Genomic DNA, 22097 nt, shown 5'->3' with positions numbered 1-22097 from the left:
CTGCAGAGGTACCGCTTGTTCTGCAGTTAACAGAATTAGTTCCCTCCAGAGACGCTGCCAGGTGCAGAGGCAGGAGGCAGGTCTGGGGTTCGCAAGGGGAGGCAGACTCTGAGCACACAGCACCCCACCTAAAGGGAGCTCTTTGGGCATCAGCCATCAGCCCCAGTCGTGGGCTTTTACTTGCTGGCTGGGGAGACATTTTCCTGACTGCTTTGGAGTTAGCTATTTGGCTTATTCCTGTCCCTGTTGTTTGAGTTTGTATTTTGTTTTGCTGCTGAAGCAGCAGATGTTCTCATTATCTTCCAAAGAAATGTCTTGGCATCCCAGTTACCACAAAGCAGCAAATCCTGGATGCATGAGAGTAGCAGCACTAACAGTACGTTTGAGAGTACGTGTCCATATACGCTCGCAAGCATGAGTGCCTCAAATGCTCTTTGGAAATCTGGCATTAACATTTTAAGAGATTACAGCTGCTGCTGGATTTTTTTTTCCCTTTAAATGAAGACCTGGCTGCAGGAAATGAGTGTTGCTCAGCATGTTACTGACACCATCACCCACTGTTGAACTGCCACAGTCCCCCGGGCTGAGCAGGCTGCAGGTTTTGTGGCTAAACTGCTGACATTTCTATAAGAGATTTGTTGCTGAAAAGAGGGCAAAAATGCAGCAACCATGTGCATTTTTGTTTCTTCTTCTTCATTTTTTTTTTTTTTTCTTTTTTCCTAAGCGGCTTGGATCCCTGCATGGATAAAAAGGAATGGTCATTTTTGGAACATTTGTTTGTTGTTGCAATAATTATGAGGTCTTTGCATTCACATCCAAGTCCCTCCAGGCTCTGGGCACCCATGCCACGCAAACAGATCTTTGAATTCAGTGTTTCAGGTGGCAACGGATGACGGAGCATCTGGACTTGTGGATAATCTGATGCAGAGCTGGGAACTGTCTTGGGAGCATATGGCAGGGAAAATAACAGCAGTGCTTTCCACCTTCTGCGAGTGGTTCACCCACTTGGGAAAAGTGTTTTTGATTTTGATTCATGGAATAAGGCAGAAAAGAAATGGATAAAGCAGATACTTCTGCAGGCTCCTGAAAAGGCTGAAAGTCTGCATAACATAAACAATCAGATCATATGGGCAATTATGCATAAAGAATATGTTTTTTAGAAAAGGTTTTTATGGATGGCTTTCTGTAATGTGTTGCTGATGAGAGCATAAGGAGTGTGGAAGAACTAACAATATAATTACTGAGTGCAACATGAAGATGCAGACTAGAGTGGTAGAGACTTTGACAGGTCTCTTGCTGGCCATTGACTGAATATGTTGCACCTTAATTCAAACACAAGTACCTCAATGAGCCTTATAATTGCATTATAAAGCTCTATAGTTGTAAACACTTCCCAGTGTGCTCTCTGGAGTTGTTCTTAATGTTTATTCTTTTCTTTCCTTCTCTCAGCCTTTCTTTCTGCACTAATAAGTGTGCAGCAGTAGATGCTGGCTCCTTCTGGCTTCCCACCCTCTACACTGTACCAGACACAGGACATTGTCTTGATTGCCAGACAGCGAAGACTGGGGAAGGGAGTGTTTTCTACATTAGATCAGTTTAAATACTGTTGCTTTTTTTTCCCTGGAAGATCAGTAGAGCCAGTAGAGAGGGGTTGAAAGGGCAGCAGACTATTCCCATGCAAATCTGAGAGTATAGACTGACTTGAATATCTGAGAGGTCTTTACCTGCTAAACAATATTACGATATGGTGCAGTCTGTATCTTAACTTGTAGTTCATTTTTGTCATCTTAAAGCAATAGATGAGCATGATGATTGATTTTTTTTTTAAATTGCTGAATAGAGGATTATCAAACTAACAGAACAACAGCACAGTGAGCTTTTCTGCAAGGAGTTTGTTCAAAGCGTGGCCAGGGCCAGTTCTGCGTTTGGTGTGTTAGTGGATGACTAGAAATGTGAAACGAAGCAGAGAGCTTTCTTTCTATTGGGGAGACAGCAGAGCACACTCTTGTGTAGCTGTGAGGCTTGGAGAACCCTTTGCTGTCACATCTGGGTGCTTCATCTTTTCTATGTGCGCTGTGTTCGATGTTATTGCGGGATGAAACAGGGTGAGATTCCCACCACTTCCAAGTGTTGAAATGTAAGTGAGCACACTCAAAAATCTGGCTGCCACAGCCAGAACACTTTGTTCATGTAACTCAGCCATCTCCAACAGATCATGCGAGTCATCTGCTCTCATGGTGCTTGCTCCAAGACGGGACGGTCTGTGTCCTGGTCAACTCTAACTGCTGGGAGACTGTCCCATCATCAGGACGGGCCATAGAGTATTATCTTGCCACAAACCATCTTGAAACAAAGTTTGCTAGCAGTTTCTGAGGAGTGCCAGCACAGTGTGAAACAGATAGTGGACAGCCTGTGACAATCACGATTTTCCCTGCTTGCAACAGTGTCTGTGGCTGTTGCAGAGGAACTCCAACAGACACATGTGTTTTTTACTAATGTGTGTTCATTTCTCCTGCCTCAGCACTGGCCGGAGATTGCCTTTTTTATCATTCGTTTGAACAGTGCCTGCTACCACAGGGGGAGAGCTTACATTAGAAATCATTTCTTCCTTCAGCTTCCTATTGTTAAAACATTTGACTCTTTGCCAGGGTTTCAGTCCAGAGTTGAAATGTAGCTGATACAGGCAGAATTAATACAAATGAGTAGCTGCACCCAAAATGTGATGCATGGAGGCAGACTGAGCCCTCTGCTGTAGAAATACGTGAAGTTGGAGAGTAGAATAAGGAGACCACTCAACTGACTAGTAAGGGCTGGGTATTTGCCTGGTTCTTGGAGCAGGGGAATTAGGGACCAGCTTTCCTGTTGCCAGTTACCCAGCTCCAAGAGGATGTGCTCCACATGGGCAGAAATACCATTGTGTCCAGAAGTGTCTGGTACTTTCTGTCCCTCCAGTCATCTGGGAACCCAAAAGTTATGAGTTAAGCTGGGGCAATTGAGATTGCTTCAAAGGATTGGAAGCCCAGTTTCTTTAAATGGTGGAGCTGGGCATTCATTCATGAAGTTTTAAAATCCCAGCCTTCATCTCTCATGATGTCATTACAAGCAAGATGCCCTTGCTCAGCCCATAGTCAATGTGCCCAGCTTTCTGCTCAGCTGTGTTTGTGGTGCTTGGGAGAGGGTCTGTGTGCCCAGGAATGGCCTCTGGCCTTTTGCCTGAAGGGATGTGGTGTGGTGACTCTTCTTTCTGTGCCAGGGTCTCCTTTTGCCCGTGCCAGTTTGAAGAGTGGGAAGAACGAGAGCTCGTCCTACTTCAGGAGGAAAGAGAAAATGTTCCGGTTCTTCATCCGGCGCATGGTGAAAGCTCAGAGCTTCTACTGGATCGTCCTCTGCGTGGTTGCCCTCAACACGCTCTGCGTCGCAATGGTGCACTACGACCAGCCGGAGAAGCTCACCACTGCGCTCTGTGAGTACTGGCCACTCTACCTTTCCTCTAACGAGATCTTGCATTTTTGATCACTCTGAGTGCTGCTGTTGCATCCCCATGAGGCCTGGTTTTCAGCTTCCTACGCCTCCCTCAGAAGAGGGTCAGAAATGCCTTAATGGTCTAGTCCTAGTAACTCAAGAGTAATTGAGTCATACAAGTCAGAAAAAATCCACCAGAATATGATAGTAGTTTGAAATGGGAATGTTCTCCTAAATGTTATCTGAGACTTCAGATTCAACCACATATAAATCTTGTAACATGGCAAGGATTTGTTCTGTAGCAGGCTTTATGAAAAGAGGGGGGAATGGCTCTGTACTTGGAGGAAGGCAGGTTTCTCTATCTAATCTGCATCTGCCCAGCACACTGCAGAATTCATGCCACTTGCAGCTGATCTGCATCCATGGGTGATTTCGGTTGTGGACATACTTAAAGCTCTGCCAGTTCTGATGACCCTGGGATAGCAGCATGTGCAGTGGCCAGTGCTACTTGGGAGATAAAAGCATCTATCTGTGCTTATAGAATCATACACCGCTTCACTACACTTGTAGCGGTTGTTGTCATATTCTTTAAAAGGTTGCAAGTTTACAGGAGGTCTTTTTTGATAATCATGCCTTCCTTACTAATGGTGTAATTAGATGGGATAGATGTCATGATGCTCTTCTGTGAAAATATGTGCAATAGTGATAGAAATAATACCATACAGAAGATTATGCTATATTTGTGCAAAAGCTTTTATTTTAGCTTGGTTTCTCCGGTCACCTAACAGTTTAGGCTTCAGATAGTCTGTAAGTGCTTTTGAAGTTTGTTGTTTTGTTGTTGTTGTTGTGTTGTGTTTTTTTTTTTAAATTGCATAGTGTTTTGTCCCATGATGAATAGTAAATGGAGGCAGTTTTCTGTAATCGGAGCCTTTACATATCACAGTGTTACACTGAGGTTGCAGACTTGCTTACAAAGTCTTCTTTAAAAAAATGTGGAAGGTGAGTGACAGAGCTTTTTTGTTTATTTTACTTAAGGCTATGACTGAGGATGGAAAATTTGTAGGAATTGGTAAGGTAAGAATATGGTGAGACTGAAAGTGGGACACTGCAAGTTTTTCCTTCTGAAGGGAAGGCACGGAGAGTGTGTTTCTGGAAGACAAAGCCATTGCATTGGCCACTTCTGACTCTATAAAATGGCCAGGAACAAATCTTTTGTTCAGCACCTGATATTCAGATGTGGCTAGTTCAGAGTTTGTTAAATAAAATTTCTGGAGCAAGTGAACAGAAGACCAGGAATAAAACTCTAAATATTTTAAATAGTGTAACTTAAGAATTTTGACTTAGATCTGTAAAGATACTTAATCTACCTAATTTTCCTTGATTTTGATATAAATTACAAACTTAAATATTTCTAGTCTCAGATCCTCAGGCCTTACCTTATTATAAGGAAGCAAACTTTTGAAGTTTTTTTGTATAGACCTAAAAGGTCAAGAATACAAGCTGCTCCGACTTCAAAAAACTCCCTATTAATGTGTGCTGAAATATTTAATACCACCAGGTAACTGGAGCTATAATGAGAGATGCATAAGAAGGACAAAAACTTCTTTCAGCTCTCTTTTTTTTCTTTTTTTTTTTTCAAGATTTAGACTGAAAAGTGAGACAGACTACACAGAGAAGTTAGTCCTGCTTATTCATTTCCTAAATTTAATAGAGGAAATAATAAGCTAGATTGGCAAAGTAATTAGAAGTTTGAGGCTTAGGATTTCCTCTTGAATTAGGACTAAATGTCTAGGAAAAAAACCAAACAACACTTTAAGTCTTTCAACTCCGAAAAGAAGGATTCAGATTTACAAACTCACTTTCAGGAACACCTTATGCAGTAACTTTTCTAAGAGAACATAAAGAAATCTGTGAGCCAGCAACTTCTACTTAATGTTCATGTGAGAGCTGGAAGGGATGTTTCTGTTGATCAGAATTAAGTACACCCCCAGATGGGAAACTTGTCTGGGACAGAGGCCACAAATTAGGCTCCCAACCTACCTCAGCTGAAGACAAAAAGACAGGGAAGGTTGAACTTGTGTTGTGCCTGGGATCAGGGGTTGGGGTGAATCCTTCTTTCAGGAGCTCTGCATGTGTCCATAACACCCAGTATTGTGAATTAGTTTCATAAACACTTGGATAGGATGCTTTAATTTCTTGGTGCTAGAGTACCACCTGGCTAAAAAAGAGTGATCCCATTGATTTATTTTTCATGGAAAAGTCAGAAAACCACCAAAGAACCCTGTGTTCTTGGGAGTTAAATATGCAGCATCCTCCCTGCTATAGGTGCTTTCCTGTGTCTAGTCTGCCCTTTATATGTCTTTGAATCATTGAAGTGCCGTTTACTGTAAGACTTGAGCGTCCTTTGTCAATAAGCAAACACCTGGACAGGTGGGTCACAAAGCAATCCTTTAGATTCACTAAAAGAAATACTAGCAGCTACGGATAAACGCTGCTAGAAATAACACTAAAGGGTAACGCAGTGGTGAGACACAGACAAAACCAGAATATATGAGGAATCATAGGTTTTGTGGATGTTCTCATATAGGTATAAATATCAGGTCTTCAAATGGAGGGGTACAAGATTAGCCACTGTGACGTACAGAATAAAAGCCAGAGATGCAGAATGAAATGTAATGGAAATTCTAAGATACTTTGCATAATTTTCTCTTGTTTTGTTTGTTTGTTTTTTCCAAAGATAGTTTTCTCCAAGCCAAGAAGCAGAGGTGCCCTTGGGTTCATTCTGGGGAGGATTGTCTCTGATCTGACTCACGGCCATAGCATAATGGAAACCTTGGGAAGAAACCTATTTTAACGTAATTTTAGAACTAAAAGCTTCTGAGAATTGCCCACTGAAAAGGTTTACAAGTTCAACCTCTTAAATTAAATGAGTCCCGTATCTCCAAACCTCCCAGTTTTTCAGGATGATAAGCTGTAGTATTGTATCCACACCTGTCTTTGCATTGGTAGTGACCTGAAGGCTTCTGCCTGCTTTCCTGGGCTATGATATAGTTTGCATAGCATAATCTTTCCTACTAATCTAAAGTTTAATACTGAATTCAGGGAATATTTTATGCCTTAAATTACATGAGACTTTGTGTGGACTAACTAACTGGTTGTTTTGTTATTCCAGTCATGGTAAGACTAGACTAGGCCCCTCTCACTTCTGTGTGCACTGAACCACAGCCAGCATGATTAACCCTGCGGTAAACACGTTTGTGAATGAGCCCAGCTGTGGTTTATCCCTCAAGGAGTGCTCCCTGAAAGCCCTGTTCCACCCAAGATTTGTGCACAAATCCATTAGATATAGGCAAAGCAAGATATCACAAAACCAGGGGATTTTAAACAGCCCCTGGAAATGCTTGGCAAAATCCTTTAACTGTAAGAGTGACAGAGTTTAAAAATGGCTTTGAAGTTAATCCATGATGAGTGAACTTCACTACAGAGGAGCACAGGACTTGGCTAGTCTGATTTAGAGCAAGAGAGAAGTGGCCAATACTTGTTATGTTGTTTCAAGGAAGGTGCTTAAAAATGAACTTCTGAGGAGTTTTGTGAACTGTAGCAGTGGGAGAGCAACGTGGTAATGTCTGGGAGGATCTGCTAAACCCTGAAAATCTACCCAGGCACCTCTAATTCAATTATACCTGTCCCTCTGAGGAAAAGTTTAATTACATTACAAATTAATTTTACTTAAAGAACAGTTGGTAAAAGCCTACAGGTCTGCATTGATTTATTTTTTCCTTGGTCTTTTAACTTTTCTGTTCTTGAATTGTTCTGATTAGCTTTCTCTGCTTGATATTCCATATTGCTGCAACAGCTTTGGAAAAGGAACTGTAGGAGCTTTAGAAAGGGGCTTGGGATTTCTCTAGTTGAAAGAGTTGATGAGAAATTCTTTGAGTTCTTGGGGTATGATAAATAACAGAACATACTTTATGCCCCTGTAATTATGCTGAAATTAGATCAGAGATTTCCCTTCTCTGTATGGAAAGAACTCCACTGCCAAATTGCAATAGGAGTTTTTTCATGCTGCACATGGACACATGGCATGTTCTGCTCACTGAAGCGCATGGACCGTCGGTTAAGTAAGTTGCAGTTCCCTGTCAAAGTATATATTTCATGCAGCCACCCATGATTGTTGTTTGCGGTAATTTCCACCATTGCCAGTATTCTCAGAAAGACGACACTTCTGTCAGAAGACAACTCTGTAATTTAGCCTAGAAAAGCATCCCTGAGATGTAGTAGCAGCAAAGATGCATCTTCAGTTGAGGGTAACAAACCAACAAAATCCATAATGTGGGCACACAGCGGAGGTGCAGCGTTAAGGGATTTTCAGTCAGGACTGTGCCTTTTTAAAATACGTGCTATAGCTTGAGCAGAAGTTGCAAGCCTGATGTGGAAGCAACTGAATGAATTTGTGTGCCCTGTGCTTTGCAGGAGGCCAGCAGAGATGGTGCTGGTGGTGGTCTCCTCTTCCTCTGGCTAAAGCTGTGGAAGAAGGCTGGAACCAGAGCTCTCTGGCTTCCATGTGGTGGGCTTTAGGCACCACAGTGAGAAGATTTTAGGATTGGATCAGTGAGGTTTCTCTTGGGAGCCCTCTCATCAGGCTTCTCTTTTCCTGTGGCTGCCCTTCATGAAGCAGCACTCTCCCTTTTTCTCCAGCTAACACTATAGTGATCATTGCTCTTAAATTTGTGTCTGTCTAAAAACAAGATCCGGAATGTCTCCTTTCTGATAAATACAATATTTGAAACCAGAATTTTAGCCATTATGGCCTGAGAATGTCTTGCCTGTGTGCCGTGCAACACTGAACCATGTGTTTGATGCAATTAGCCCTTTTTTGATGCTGATGTGTTTGTCTTTGAAGTAGATAGCCAGCTCCCTCTGGATATAAATATGCAACATTTGCAATTGTGAGGAAAAGGCGTTCTGAAGCAAGCATATTTATTTATGTCTGCTGAACAATTCACGTTTGCTTTGTCAAAGAGGAGGAAGTTGTACTATACTGAGGTTCTCGTCCTGGTTGATTTAATGTGCAAGGAGGATGAGGAGAGGAAACTAAAGCATCAGGCATGGCACCTGCCTCTAATGACATTGGTCTTGAAGACAGGGCAGAAATGGAATTAATCCATGAGTGATTGAGAAAAAAAAAGCTGCTAACTATCTAATTCAAACGTATGGGGCAAAAAGATGCTAGCATGGCCTTTGCCAATAGCACAAATTTGAAATTAAATAAGAGTATTTGAATCAAACTTTTTTACTTAAATCACATTACAAAATGCTTCTGCTTAAGGCAGATTAAATTACATGTGAGGTCTGAATACCAGGAGGTCCAAACAACAAAATTGCATTTTTCAATTATACGGTCAGGGCCATGTCAGAAGAAATTGTGTTTCTGATCTGTCCGCTGGAGAAGCTGATTCATTCCAAGCCAATTCCTTCTGCCCAAGGAGTTCACTATGTCCATATTTTCCTTGCTTCCATCCCTTGTTCTCACAGTACTATGATTTGTAGCATCAGGTAGCAGCTGAAACACAGCTATCAATATAGCTATAGCCTTTTCTGAGCTCTGATCTAGATGGAAGTCATCAGCTGTGAAAGGACAAGTTGAGAGGTTCTGTCAAGAGCAGCAAGAAGTTGTTTCTTGTATGTTCTGAGTTTCTAATGTTTCCTGTTGGTTTGTTTTGTTTAATCAAATAGTCTTTGATTCTGTTTTACTTGGGGCATTTGCTAGCTTTTTTTCTTCTGTGATATTGCGGTTTTGCATGTGTGTTAGCAGGATGTGTCGATCCGATGATGGAACACTGCGCTTGTTAATACCTGGCTTTTGTTCATCCTTCTGCTGGGTGGGTGACTGAACATTAATCCTTGTTTCTGTCCTGCTTTTTATTCCTTTGAAATGATGGTAATTTTCTTGGCAAAGTGTACTGAGATCTCTTGGTGAAAATGATGGTAAAAACCCCTATATAGTATTTTTTGTTATTCTGTGAAAGAAGATGGGGCATACCTGAAATGTAACTTAGAGGTGAGTCTGGTGGATAGATAAGAGGATAAGAATCTCTCTGTCAGAGCGAGATATGAAGCAGGTGGAGGTTGTGCAAGGTGGAGGTTTCTGTAGGTCTAATCTACAATCCCTCCCTATGATTTTGTCTGCTAACTAAGCAAGGCCACCAGTTTCAAGGCATTGGTTTGATATCAATCCTTGTGATAGGGAGACTTTTCATTGAAGTCCTTCTAATAAGCACCGTCAGGCTTGCTGAGCTCTGCTGAGTATGAAACCAAAGATGGGAGTGATAACTCCCAGGCAAGGGATAGGCTCTTGTCAGCACAAACTCTGTTGCAAGCTTTCCCTCTGGGCTAATGACTGAAATATAGGTAACAGCAGCAGCACAAATTCTTCCACACCCAGAGAAAATGCATCTGTTTTACTGGGGGAGTTTTGCCTTCTGTTTCTTACCACTTACAAAGTATATAGGGTGCAGAATGGAAGTTCAGGATATGGTCTGGAAGCTAGTTTAAGCTTCTGATTTACGGTGCCAGCTATTAATAATTAAGGATCTTAACATTCTTACTACTTCACAATGGTGATCTTTAAATTATGTGCAAGGAAATTCAATACCACTGAACACAGGTTTTTAAAAAAATGTGTATTTTTATATTACTGGGCTTGTCAGCCATCTCATTTTCTGCCTGACATGGGTTCACCTGGTCCCTTTCTCGCACCCTCTGCACTCGTATAGTCAGATGGAGTGCCAGTGTAACTGCAGATAACTCTGGCATCCCTTGTGTTGGAAAGAACTGCTCGCTCACTGAGCTGTTGTGTCTGATGTCAGAAAGGAGAGAAAAGTTGTAGCATGGTGCAGGTGTGAACATGCTTCTCCTAGTAAGTTCTAAGCTCAAAGGGAGACGGAGGTGTGCTGCTCCTTCATGTGACCATGCCTTCCCCTGAGCACTGAGATCCAGCAGATAGAGCCTCCCTCTTGGTGGGAAAAAGGCTGAGAAGTCTACAGACCTCAGACTTTATCATCTTATTCCTCAAATGTGAACGCTTTGCCCTTGATAGTCTCCTTTAACAATATTGCTCCTATTTTTCAAGGAGAGGAGGTTACATGGTATAATTAATACCCTCCTGGTATTTCCTCCCTTATTGCAAATGTTAGAAGTGTTCTTGTAGGCTCCTCACTAAAGTGTTAATAAAACCTTTCTCATCTAGTCAATGCTTCCTGAATTTCAGTTCACTTCAAGCCCGTGATATTTCATGACAGTCTTTCACTTAAAATTTAACCCCCTTTTTATTTTTTGATAATTTAAGCTGTTATTTTCCAAGCAATTTCAAAAGACCAGCAACAACGTGAGACAGACCTGGGCCAGCTGCGCTCACTCAGTATGAATGTGCACGGCAGCGGATGGAGTGAAAGCCATATGGTTTGAAAAGACCCTCGTCCCCTCCTCTCTCTTTCCCCACACTGGTTCGCTGAAGCTGCAGCAGGTGCACAAAGCACCTGGGATTCAGGATTCTCTAGCTGAAACTTTCCTTGTTGCAACTTGTATTCATTGTCCCTTGTCTGTCAGTGTGAACCTTCAAAGAAATGTTTGACACCATTTTGTCTTTAACATTCCTGGAATCATAAAACTGAAATTACAGAAGATGACTTCCCTGTAGCACCTGTGCTGCTACAGCATCCAAGAACCTTCCGTACTGCTCTAAGCAGTGGGATTAATCTCCACCCGTAGAAGTTTGATTCTTTTCCTCATCTTTTCTCTAGAGGGAGAGGTTTGTCTTACACTATTTGGTTTGCTTTGCTAGTGTAGAGGTTTTTTTCCCTTTTCGTGTTTGATTTAACATTCCATTGTTGCTGTTGCTTGTTGGCCTCCAGATCTAAGCTTGTATGACTTAAAATGCCAAAGGCAGTGTTTTCTGTAGCTTCAAGTCCTAAAAGCTTGATCTGGAAATGGAAGTCTCCATCTATGTTCTTTCTGCCCTTTGTTTCATCATAGATGATAAATTTTCCCATCAAAAGTTTCACAGCCTATTTGCCTGTGTTATGTGAAGCAGAAGGAAACAGAACTTGCTCTTCCATAATTATATGGTTAGAAAGGCATAATAAAAATAAATGTGGCTATGTGCTAACAGTAGACACAACACCTCTGACTATGAGCTCTCAGAGGCAGCACTTCTGTTGGGTATGGAGATATTTTTATCATGAGAGGATGTTACAAAAGCTTACACCCCACTCCCAAAAGTGCCCGTCTTGTGTAGGTACAGAAGTCCCAAACATACATTTGCAAAACATGATCTGTGCAATTAAATTAGACCTTTAGAAATAGTAGATGCAGAGCTTTCTTTTGAAATTCCTTTACAAAGATGATGAGATTATTATTTAATGCTCATAACAACCTTCCCACAGTACACATGAAATGTTGCCTTCACAGTTCTTGAAGGCTGAATACAGTTCACATACATATAGAAATAATTATGTGAAAATGTCCTCAGGGTCTTGTTTATTTTTGCAAAGGGATTTTCTTCTGGCAGGAGGCAGTCTGTGTTGTGAAAAATTGCCATTGTTCCCCACATGAAGAGATCTGCCTACCAAGGTCTTGTGGACTAATTTAATCTCTTTTCCTGTTTCCAGATTTTGCAGAGTTTGTTTTTCTGGGTCTGTTCCTTACTGAGATGTCTTTGAAGATGTATGGACTGGGGCCAAGAAATTACTTCCACTCTTCATTCAACTGCTTTGACTTTGGGGTGAGTAGGCTTCAGCTGTATGGGTGAAGTCTGTGGCTCTCCTGTTATTCAGTGGGGTTGGGCATTTAAGGGTGAGTATGGGAATCCATAGGAAATGGTGCTGTAAGCGTGTCTTCTGCGGGGAGCAGTCATTGTATAAATTAGCTGCAGTGAAACACATTAAGCTTCCCCTAGTTATCATCCTTTTTGAAGAAATGTGACAGCTGGGGGTTTCATTTCCTCGGCAAGCAACAGGGTGTTCTCAGCATCAGCACCAGTAAATGCTCTGATTACTGAGAGGTTCTCTCTCCCATTTAAATGAGGTGATTGAAAGACAAAAAACCCACACATTTATTGCTCATCTCCCCTATCATACATTTAATGGCCTTTACCTCAGGATACATAGGCAGCACTTTTCAGACATGAGTGCCCAGAAGTAGAAGTCTAAACGCATGATTAGGTGACAGAAAGGCAATAACTCACATCCTTTTATTGCAGAAGTACAGGCTTTCCCTTTTGTGCTAAAACTATAGCTTTGAAGTGTGAGTAGTGGGGCCAGTTTTGACTCGGTCTAACAAAGAAAGTTGCATATAGAGGTTAATTTATTCATTAAAAGCTATTAGACTGTAATCTGTCCTCACAGAGGTTAACTCAGCTTCTCTTACCTTTAGTGTGGGCTGAGCCCCGCATCCCAGAGTGGGAATTGGTCTTAAAGTTTCTTTAACAACCCAGATAGGAAGCTTATGATACAGTCAAGGGCAAGAGGAAAACAGTTCAGGTCATTGTGCATGTCACCCAGCCCTTCTCTCCAAGATTTAATCTGTTGTTTCTAGTCTTTATCTGCCAAAATGTTGGGAGTGATTCTTCTCCCTCATGAAGCAGAATTCCCTGCTTCAGCTCTGCTTCCAGTAAGTGACTACTCCTAAATCCAAGACTACAGGTAGAACCATCTTTTTTTTTGGCAGTGTCAGCAGGAAAGCTCAGAGCTAAATAGACTGAGATTAGAGCACCCAGCCCAAGAGTCACCTGTGTCCAACAGACTGAGGTGTTGCATTGGGCTGCACCAAGTGTGGGACTCTCCTCTCTGGAGTGTCCATCACAGCTGGTGGTGGCTCAGAGCATTGAAAACACTCCTGCCACTCTTTCTGCATGCATAGCCCAAAGGATAATGCACAGTCTCTTAACTGTCAGGAAAGGAAACCAGAGCACAAGTAACACAGATAATGTAGGATAATAGGATGTCTGCACAGTCAGAGTTGGTGCCTAATCTGAGGGGCAGAGAGGCTCCCCTTGACTGAAGGCAGCCAACCCACCTAAAGGTTTAACTGTACTGGCAAGACGTCCTGCAAAGGCTGGGACGAAGAGCACGCCCACAGAATACAAGGGGGCTGACACTCAGCTTTCACTAAGTTCAGTGCATGCCCAAAGACCCCAGCTTCTGTAAGCTGAGTCAACGACATCTGGCAGCCAAACAATACTGTCTCGCTAGGCTTTTAAGGGTATTGTTGCCTTGTTTTCATTGTCTAGTGACAAACACTAGATCAGGGTCTTTCACCAGTGTGTTAGGCAGGCTCTGAGCTGCAGCCAGCTTGCCCCCGCGTTGGCTGCCAATTTCCCTGGATCTTCGTACCCAGGATGCGCCTTCCACAACAAGAAGAGCATGTACAGGTGATTTAGGATCTTGCACTAAGCAAGAGATAAACCTACTGGGTCTCTCTGCTTTGTGCCAGGCTATGGTGAGTGCAGCACTGTCAATAAGCTTTGCCAAGTGTTTCCCAGGAGGTAAGGCTGTTGATCTGTTTCTAATTCTTCCTCCTTTAGAGAATCCATAAGGATCCTACTTCTTGCTATGTTTCTTTCTCCTCACCCACCTTCCAACCCCCAGAATTAATTCAGCTACTTCACCCCCACTGGAACATCACACAGATCTGTAGTCAGTTTAGTTTGACAAACCATCAAATGAAACTGTTCAAATGCAAAAAGTAAAGCAACAAATCAGAGCAACGTCTTGGGAGAAATAGTCCAGTGGGGTCTCATGTGAAACAAGTTCCCAGGAGGCCACGTTGAGATGCCAGGAAACCTAATTATCAGTGTAACATGTGGAGGGTCTAAGGAAAGGTTTTTGCTGATTTGTGAGGGATTCCCAAGAGTGGTAGACTGTGGGAGAGAAGTTTTAGTTCCTTCTTTTTTATGATGGGAGAAATTGGATGAGCAACTGTTGTGCATCTTCCTTTCCCACCACATTTTCTTAAAGCTCAGAGGATGGTATTTCTTGCAGAGCAGCTGCAAGCAGTGCTGTAGTTTTCAAAAGACATCCAGGTTTCTGTTTATGAAAGGGATTTCCAGGCTGCTGAATCTCTAGCAGTGCTCAGGTATTCAGACATTGCCTTGCTGCCCTGACTTCCCATTAACACTCCTTCTCACAACACAAACCAGCTGCTTGCTGGGGTCCGGTGATAATGTGTTTATGGTGTGCTTTGTGCAGCTGGGAACCGTGGTCCATGGGAGCTCTGAAATGCTAGGTTAATGCAAGTGTAACAGCAATTGGCAGCGAAATGCCTGTCTTCTCTTATTAACCTGTGTGGATATAATTGCCCTTTCCAATTGTGCTTAACCCATTACTATTTTGTCCTTTTTGTAATAAAGGATTTCAGAGAAGATTTCTTTATCACTTGAGGTTAATTCTCTGACAGCCTTAAACAAACAGACAAAACAAAACTTTAAAAAGCACCTTGATTTGGGACAATTTTTTCAGTAAGCTGAGGCTGAGGGCCTGGCAGATGACTGGATGTGCATGCTGGGGGCTTTGCAGGATCTCTTAATAACTATTACCTTAATCCCTCTGCTGAAGATTCAGTTGCCAGAATTTTCTTGTAGATTTTGTCCAGAGCTAATGCTTCACTGTTCTGCAGTGCTGTGGGTGAAGACTTTCAGTGCTTCTGATGGGAAGGGGAGGACGGGGCAGTGTCCCCCTGCATCTCTGCAGGCTGTACAGACTGACTGCATGGGTTGGGAAAATGATGTGTTGGCATTTGCAGTTGAGCTAGTGTAAAAAAAAAAATAAAAAAAAAAAAATAAATTATGGTGTCCTTCAAAAAAAGGTTATTTTAAGGTAGTTCGCTTGTTAGAGAAGAAAATGAAAAGTTCCTGTCTGTGATCTCCTACGCCTCTGTCCCGCTTCTAGGTATTGCTCTTTTTCAGTCTGGAATGTAGAAAGTTGGAACAGGGTTTTTCAGTGCTGTTGGCTAATTCATGGTTTTGCTGAAGCCTTCATAAGAAAACCATCACAGCCCAAGCTCTGGTTCTTGTTCTGTCCTCGCCTCTCTAGAAGCACCACAAAGAACTAAGCAGAAGTTTTGCCTTATGTGAAATGAACTTTTCTTGCAGGTCATTGTGGGAAGTATATTTGAAGTTATTTGGGCTGCAGTGAAACCAGGCACCTCATTTGGCATCAGTGTATTGAGAGCACTTCGACTGCTGAGGATTTTCAAAGTAACAAAGTAAGTCCAGCTCCCTTTCTGCTCAGATCAGACTTCTAGCACCATATGAAACCTGTATCACCACCCCCACAGCAAATAGTAGTGCTTTCCACACCTGGAAAAAGAAAAAAAACTTTGAAAAAACTCAAAAAACAACTCCCCCAAAACCCTCTACTAGCTGGCACAAAGGACTTGTCTGTCCTGGCATCCTAATGTTGGATGCCCTAATGGGGGGAGGAGCAGAAGACAAGTGCAGATGCAGAACTGCTCTTTCCTTGCTCGGCAGTCAGGGTACCTGGCAGGTGAAAATTCAGGGAGTTCCTGAGTCTGTATTCAAATCCACAAGGACTTTTAACAGCCCTTTCCCCAGCCTCATGAACAGGTTTGTTTACTCTTGGGCAGAGGGCATCACAGTGTAGTGATGGGCTGCATAAGAACATCCTTCTTGTCTTTGTTTTTAAGCTTGCTTAAAAGAAAAATCTTGTGAGGTGATCCCTTATTTCTTGTGGTAAGAAAGGAAAGTTTCTTAAGTACTTTCTAAGCCCCATCAACTGCCCACTGCCCTTATCTGCTGCTGATCTGGTGATAGTTCCTTAAGTATTTAGAAACGGGAATACTGAGCTACCCTAGTTATTGCTAAATCTTAGTCCCTGAACCACTGTATTGACACAGATATGAAGTGTAGTGCTGCTGCCTGTGCTGTGTCTGGTCTGGGAATGTCGGAGATTTTCTATCATGACCTGTGAAGTTGAATTTTCACTAGAATTGGGTTGCAACAGCTTCTCAGCTGTTTTCAGGCTCATGCACTGTGTTAATGTGTGCTGGCATTAGCAAACAGCTACTGTGCAATTTATAAATCCATCCAGCGCAATTTCTGCAGGATTTCAAAATTGTGATATGGAAATTGATGACATATTTAGGTACTTCTGCTGTTGTTTTCCACTTTTTTTTTTTTTTTTTTTTTCCACACCATTGCCTCCTCAAATCTCTCCTCTTTCCTTTTCTCTTTCTTGTTCCTGGCTTAAAGTAATGAAAGGAGGAATAACACCTCCCTCCAAAAAACCCCCAGCCACCTCAAATAGATAAAGCACGCCTTACTGCATTTGAGCAAAACAGGCATCTGAAGTAACCAGGTACTTTTGCTATTCCAGTGCGCAGGTTTTGTTAGCTCTGTAGGGTTTGCTGATTTGTATCTGCTAATCATTATGCAGATCCAAGATTTGTGTGTGGTACACTGTTGTTCCTTGTACTGTGGGACAAAAGGAGTTGGAAACATTAGTTCTGTAAATGTCCAGCAAAATACGTGGGCACATGCCCCAGGAATGTCACTATAGTCTACCTTTGCACTAATCTTATTTATGGACAACTCCAGGTTTTTAGCATAGTCATAGAAATTAATTGCCAGCAGTTAATTTTATTCAACGTATCTGATTGCGTGTTGTACTTCTTCAAAATTTTAGACTTTTTGCTGGTTAAAATGATCTTTTTTATGAATTTTGATTATTCAGGATTTTAGCCAACATAACAAAGGGATGAAGCCTGAGATTTAATTTAACAAAACATATCACGGAGCAAGGCGGGTGCTCTCCCCCTTCTCAGGACAGCAAGAGAAGTTCTCAGCCTGTTAATGTTGAAGTTCCCTTGACCTAACTATGTGCATTTTTCACCTGACATGACAGAAGTGCGTTCATTGCGTTACCAGAAGCTAGGTCCCCCCAGCTCACCGGGGGATCTCAGCTGTGCTGGGCCACGTTAGCCCGTGCCTGAGCTGCACAGCTCGGTCCCAACATAACCCCTGGAGAGCGACCAGAGCGATGGCACCAGGTGCAAATTGCTACCCACCCACTCTCATTACAGTCATTACTGTGAAAACTCTCAGTAGTTTTCTTTTTCCCTCTTTCTATCTTTTTCATAGCAATTTTTCTGTGAAGCTCCCTGCCCTGTTTTGTTTTTCGTGGTTTTTTTCGTGGTTTTTTTTTTTTTTTTTCCTGTGTGTTTAACAGAAGCCAGTTGCAGTCCCCCTGCTTTGAATAATTGATGGTATTAGACTTTTTGATTCATATGCCCCAAATCGGTGTGACTGCAGAACAGCAGAGCAATGAAATAGTTAAGAAGTTAAATTACAGCCAGTCTGAAAGGTTGCAGGATGCACTATGAGGGGATGCAGCCTAAAAGTGGCTAAAATTCAGTGAAGAGAACAAGGAGAAAACAGCTTCACACGTTTTCCTGTCATGATGGAAATGAATGGGGACTGGCATCTGTAGAAATGCAACTCCTCATTATATCCTGTCACTCTGTAGTCAGGCAGGGTTTGGTGCTGAGCTATTCCAGGACAAGACAGAGCCTCCACAAGTATTTGTGTCTGGTTGTGTTAACTGCGAGGTGTGAATCCCTTGCTTGTGGCAGATTTTGCCTGAAGCCATTGTGTCAAGCAGGGGAGAGCTGTGTGATCAGCAAACCCTTCCTCCTCCAAGGAGAGCAGCTCAGACCCTTTTGCTTAGGGGCTAACCCTGAATAGGTTTGCATGCAACTTTGTCAATTGAAGATATTCTTCTGAGAGACCAAAGTTTCTCCTGAAACCTCTGTCACTGTATTATGGACATAACTTTTCTTGAAATGAGTGCCATTGGGAGTGCAGGATCCTGCTTCTCCTGGGATGAATGTGCCTACATCATCCTCAGCATGGAGAAACGTGGGCTGGTTCAGTCCCTGCAGCTACACCTGGGGGAAGGAAGAGGAAAACAAAGAGAAGAGAAAGGATGGTGTTTCTGCTCTTCTGACTCAAGCTCCGAGCTTTCCTCCCCATCAACAGATCAGACAAATCCACGGGCTTCTTTCTGCTGGATACCCACAGCTTCACTGCAGGAGGGAGCTCAGTGCCTGGGTCTGTCCCCAAAACTGCAGCTGAAGGACACCCAGGGCAGGGTGATAGAGGATGCTGCTGCAGAGAGTGACCTCTGGATGGCAGCTCCCAGTGCCGGGTGGTGGAAACAAGAGAACTCGATGGAGAAAAAGAGAGAAAAATTTCCCCCATGATGTCAGACTGAAAACTTTTAAGAGAGGACATGTGAAATGGCTCTAAAATCACTCATTTCTTACTGCGTGCTCCAGCCCCCTTGTTCCAAATGCCTCTCTGTTCAAAAGGAGATTGTCAAAGAGCTCCTCTACTTAATAGCTCTTACTGCATTTTCTGATTCATTAGCTCTCCTAATACAAATGCTCCCTGCCTGTTTTCAGCAGGGCAATAAAGCCAGGAAAGAGATGTTTCTGAGCACCCTCTCTGTCACGCCGTCACTTGATGTGCCTGCCTGTGAGTGTGCCAGGAGCCATCTTGGGGGACAGGGGAGATAAAAGCAAACTAACTTCAGTATCTGGCCAGATGCGACTTAGATGTGTCAGTCCGGATTCGGGCTGAGGCATTCCCTCTTTCTGTGTTGGGGTTAATGTCCCAGATTTGTTTTCATCCTCTGAGGTGGTTGCTTGGTTCTGGATGTTTAAACCATGTGGCTGAATTACCCCACACTGAAGACATACATCATTGTGCATGAATGTGAGTGTCAAACGTCTGCAGAAATGTCTAAACATGTGGGAGTTTAATTCCACTTGTGGATACTGGCTTTCGATAAGTTGGAAGGACACACTGAAAAGACGTTCTGGTGGAAATGATCTGTCTCTTCCTGATTTGTGCCTTATGAAGGGAGGGGTTGACTGTCCCCACATTCAGGCTCACCTTGATGATATTGATACATCATTGGTTTTGACACCCCTGCTGACTGCCATGCCAGATGAGAAGATGCAGAAAGTCGAAATCTATACCAGGAAATGGGTTCCTGAGTCGCTAAACCAAACACTTTCACTGCAGACGACTGCGCTGCATGGGTACACATGCACTGAGGTGACCAGCCACTCAGAGAGCTGTATTTTCCAGTCACAGAAGGGAGTTTAAAGAATCTGATATTCCTTGCCATTCTTTTCCTTTTTTATAATAAGAAAATAGATCATATTAATTTCCCACCAAAGGCTCTTCTCCCACTCGTGTTATCTCTTGGCTGCTCTGATCTCCAACGCAGGTACTGGAATTCCCTGAGGAATCTGGTGGTCTCCTTGCTGAACTCTATGAAGTCCATCATCAGTTTACTCTTCCTGCTGTTCCTGTTCATTGTGGTGTTTGCTTTGCTGGGGATGCAGCTCTTTGGAGGACAGTAAGTCTAATTAATCATTGTCCTGTCAGGGGTAATCTGAGAGCAATCACCTGGAATGCATAAAGGAGAGACGGGCTGCAGGGCTTGAAAGATTCACATATTGGGTGCAGATGTCAGTCTGTCTGAGCTGCTGAGAAGTGGTCTCTGTTTTATAGGAAAATAATTCCTGTTCTGGTGTTTTACCTGGAGCTGAATTCTTTCTGGTTACCTTAATTCGAATCTCTGATGTTAGTCCATGGTCTCCCAGACCTCTGAAATTAGGGCTGGGGGAGACAGCACTCTTTTAACTGTTAGGGGAAAGGCAAATTCTTTCCCTGACAGCCAGGCTGACAGTATATTTATTCACTTGGAATATTTTTCTGCTGGAAAACAGTTTTGTTGAATCTGATTTTTCTCATTAGAAATGTTAGTTGTGATGTATTTTGCAGCAAGTAACATCACAGTATTACCATTTAAACTCCAGCATAAATATTGAAATGAAATAACATGATTTTTTTTTTCCAATCAATTGCTATTTTATCTTTGAAATATTAAATCTAGTAAGATCTTGTAAGAGGGCAATTTCACTTTTGACTTTTACACTTGATGACATAAACTTCTTGGAATGGTTCTGCAAAATCATTTGAGATTTTGATTGTTCATTTTAATTGTGGGTGAAAATGAATTTTGGGCATCAGAATTTTCTCCAGGAATAAAACTGAATTTCTGCTAATAGTTCTGTTAAGCATCTTCTCCAAGACGTTGTGTTCCCTGCTGTGGTTGCCTGGGGTGTTATTACCAGGTGGAACAAATGTTGCTCTCTGACTCGGTTACAAGATATTACGAGACTGCATGAGAGTTGTTTGTCCCTTATTTCTCATGTTTTTATTTCTTCTCTCTAGATTTAATTTCCAAGATGAAACACCAACCACTAATTTTGATACCTTCCCTGCCGCCATCCTCACAGTATTCCAGGTAAAGTCATACTGTGTCCCAGGTGAGCATCAGAAAATAAATTCCTGGGCATCTCTTCCTGCTTATGGGGGGCAAAGAGATCCCCAAAAACCTGTGGAATTTTGGAAAGGGGAAGTCCTTCCTTCTCATGTATTTTGCCTTACTTGACCAATCAATGCATCATTAAAAAACAATGCTATGGAATTAAGGAAAACTAGAACAAAAGATATTTTTTTTGCTACCAAAAAATTATTGATAAAATAGAATTTCTGTGCTGAGCTTAGGTCTGTGTGTGCCCAGGCTCTTTTCTACTGAGGCCCCTGCCCAGGGCTTCACACTCCAACGGCAGCACTTGCCTGTGCCCCACTGCATGAATTGTCCTGCCCGCACGCGATCCTAGACAGTGAGTGGTTGACCTGTTTCGCTTTCTCCTGTGGTTGCCATAATTTAATGAGGAGAGAGGCTTGAGCTACCTTCAGGCAGTTAGGAAATAATGTAGCATTTTGCAGGGTAATAGCTCCAGATAAGATAATGCTGGATAAGAATTACAATCAATGGGGAGGCACAGAGAGAGGCATCTGCCTTGGGCAGGTTCAGTGTGATGGCAGGAAGAAGTCACAGTTCTGGCAGATGCGGTCCTCAGATTTAAGAGCCTAATTTTGCAGCTGTTCTCTGCATGCCTTTTTTAAACCAGTTATTTCAGGTGTTTCAGTAGAGAGCTGGGGATGCTACACCCTGCTCCATGTGCAGGGAATGCTCACAGGTCCGTGGAAGACTGACCAGCATTTATAGTGTTGTCCTACACAAATTGTTGATGTGGGCTCAAGCGGAGACTTGATCCTGGATTCAAACTTACGTAGATCTTGGGAAGGCTTGGCTTATGTATTTCGGTGTCATGCCCCAAAAAGGCAGGGGTGAAGGGTTGACTGACAATTTTTGGATTAAAACGGAAAAAGAGTCTAAAAGAAAATGTGTCCTGCGACCTCTGCATAAGCAGCCTCATATGGGCATTGCTTTTCTCCAGATGTGAAGCAGGTTCAGCAGTACTTACCTCGCAGGATATTGCAAATCATGGTAGATTAATATTTGCATAGTATTTTAGTACTCATCAAAGAAAGGTATTAAAGAAATGTAAAGGTATTGCCACAGAGCAGGAACTGAACCCAATTCGGGCTCCGGATATGAGCATCTGGAAATTTTGATGTTATTTTGCTTTGGGACTATAGCTGTCTCTCAAGAATGGTTAGCTGAAATATTTCC

At 42.5% G+C, this 22097-nt stretch overlaps 1 protein-coding gene across 12 annotated transcripts in view; it reads left to right on the top strand.

Annotated features, from left to right (window-relative positions):
* CACNA1B (calcium voltage-gated channel subunit alpha1 B) overlaps positions 1–22097 on the top strand; it is a 309602-nt gene that overhangs the window by 167601 nt on the left and 119904 nt on the right. For all 12 annotated transcript variants that reach the window (XR_012634942.1, XM_074924011.1, XM_074924009.1 and 9 more), the window contains 5 exons: positions 3254–3463; positions 12132–12244; positions 15611–15723; positions 19773–19904; positions 20786–20858. Coding sequence is in view for 11 of the 12 variants with exons in the window: in XM_074924011.1 (XP_074780112.1) it covers positions 3254–3463; positions 12132–12244; positions 15611–15723; positions 19773–19904; positions 20786–20858 (641 nt within the window). In the remaining variant the exon portion in view is untranslated. The remainder of the gene's footprint in view (positions 1–3253; positions 3464–12131; positions 12245–15610; positions 15724–19772; positions 19905–20785; positions 20859–22097) is intronic.

Source organism: Athene noctua, chromosome 20 (genome assembly GCF_965140245.1).
Source record: "Athene noctua chromosome 20, bAthNoc1.hap1.1, whole genome shotgun sequence".
NCBI classification, from domain to species: domain Eukaryota; kingdom Metazoa; phylum Chordata; class Aves; order Strigiformes; family Strigidae; genus Athene; species Athene noctua.
The sequence above is the reverse complement of the archived record's forward strand: the minus strand, read 5'-3'. Positions and strand labels throughout refer to the sequence as shown.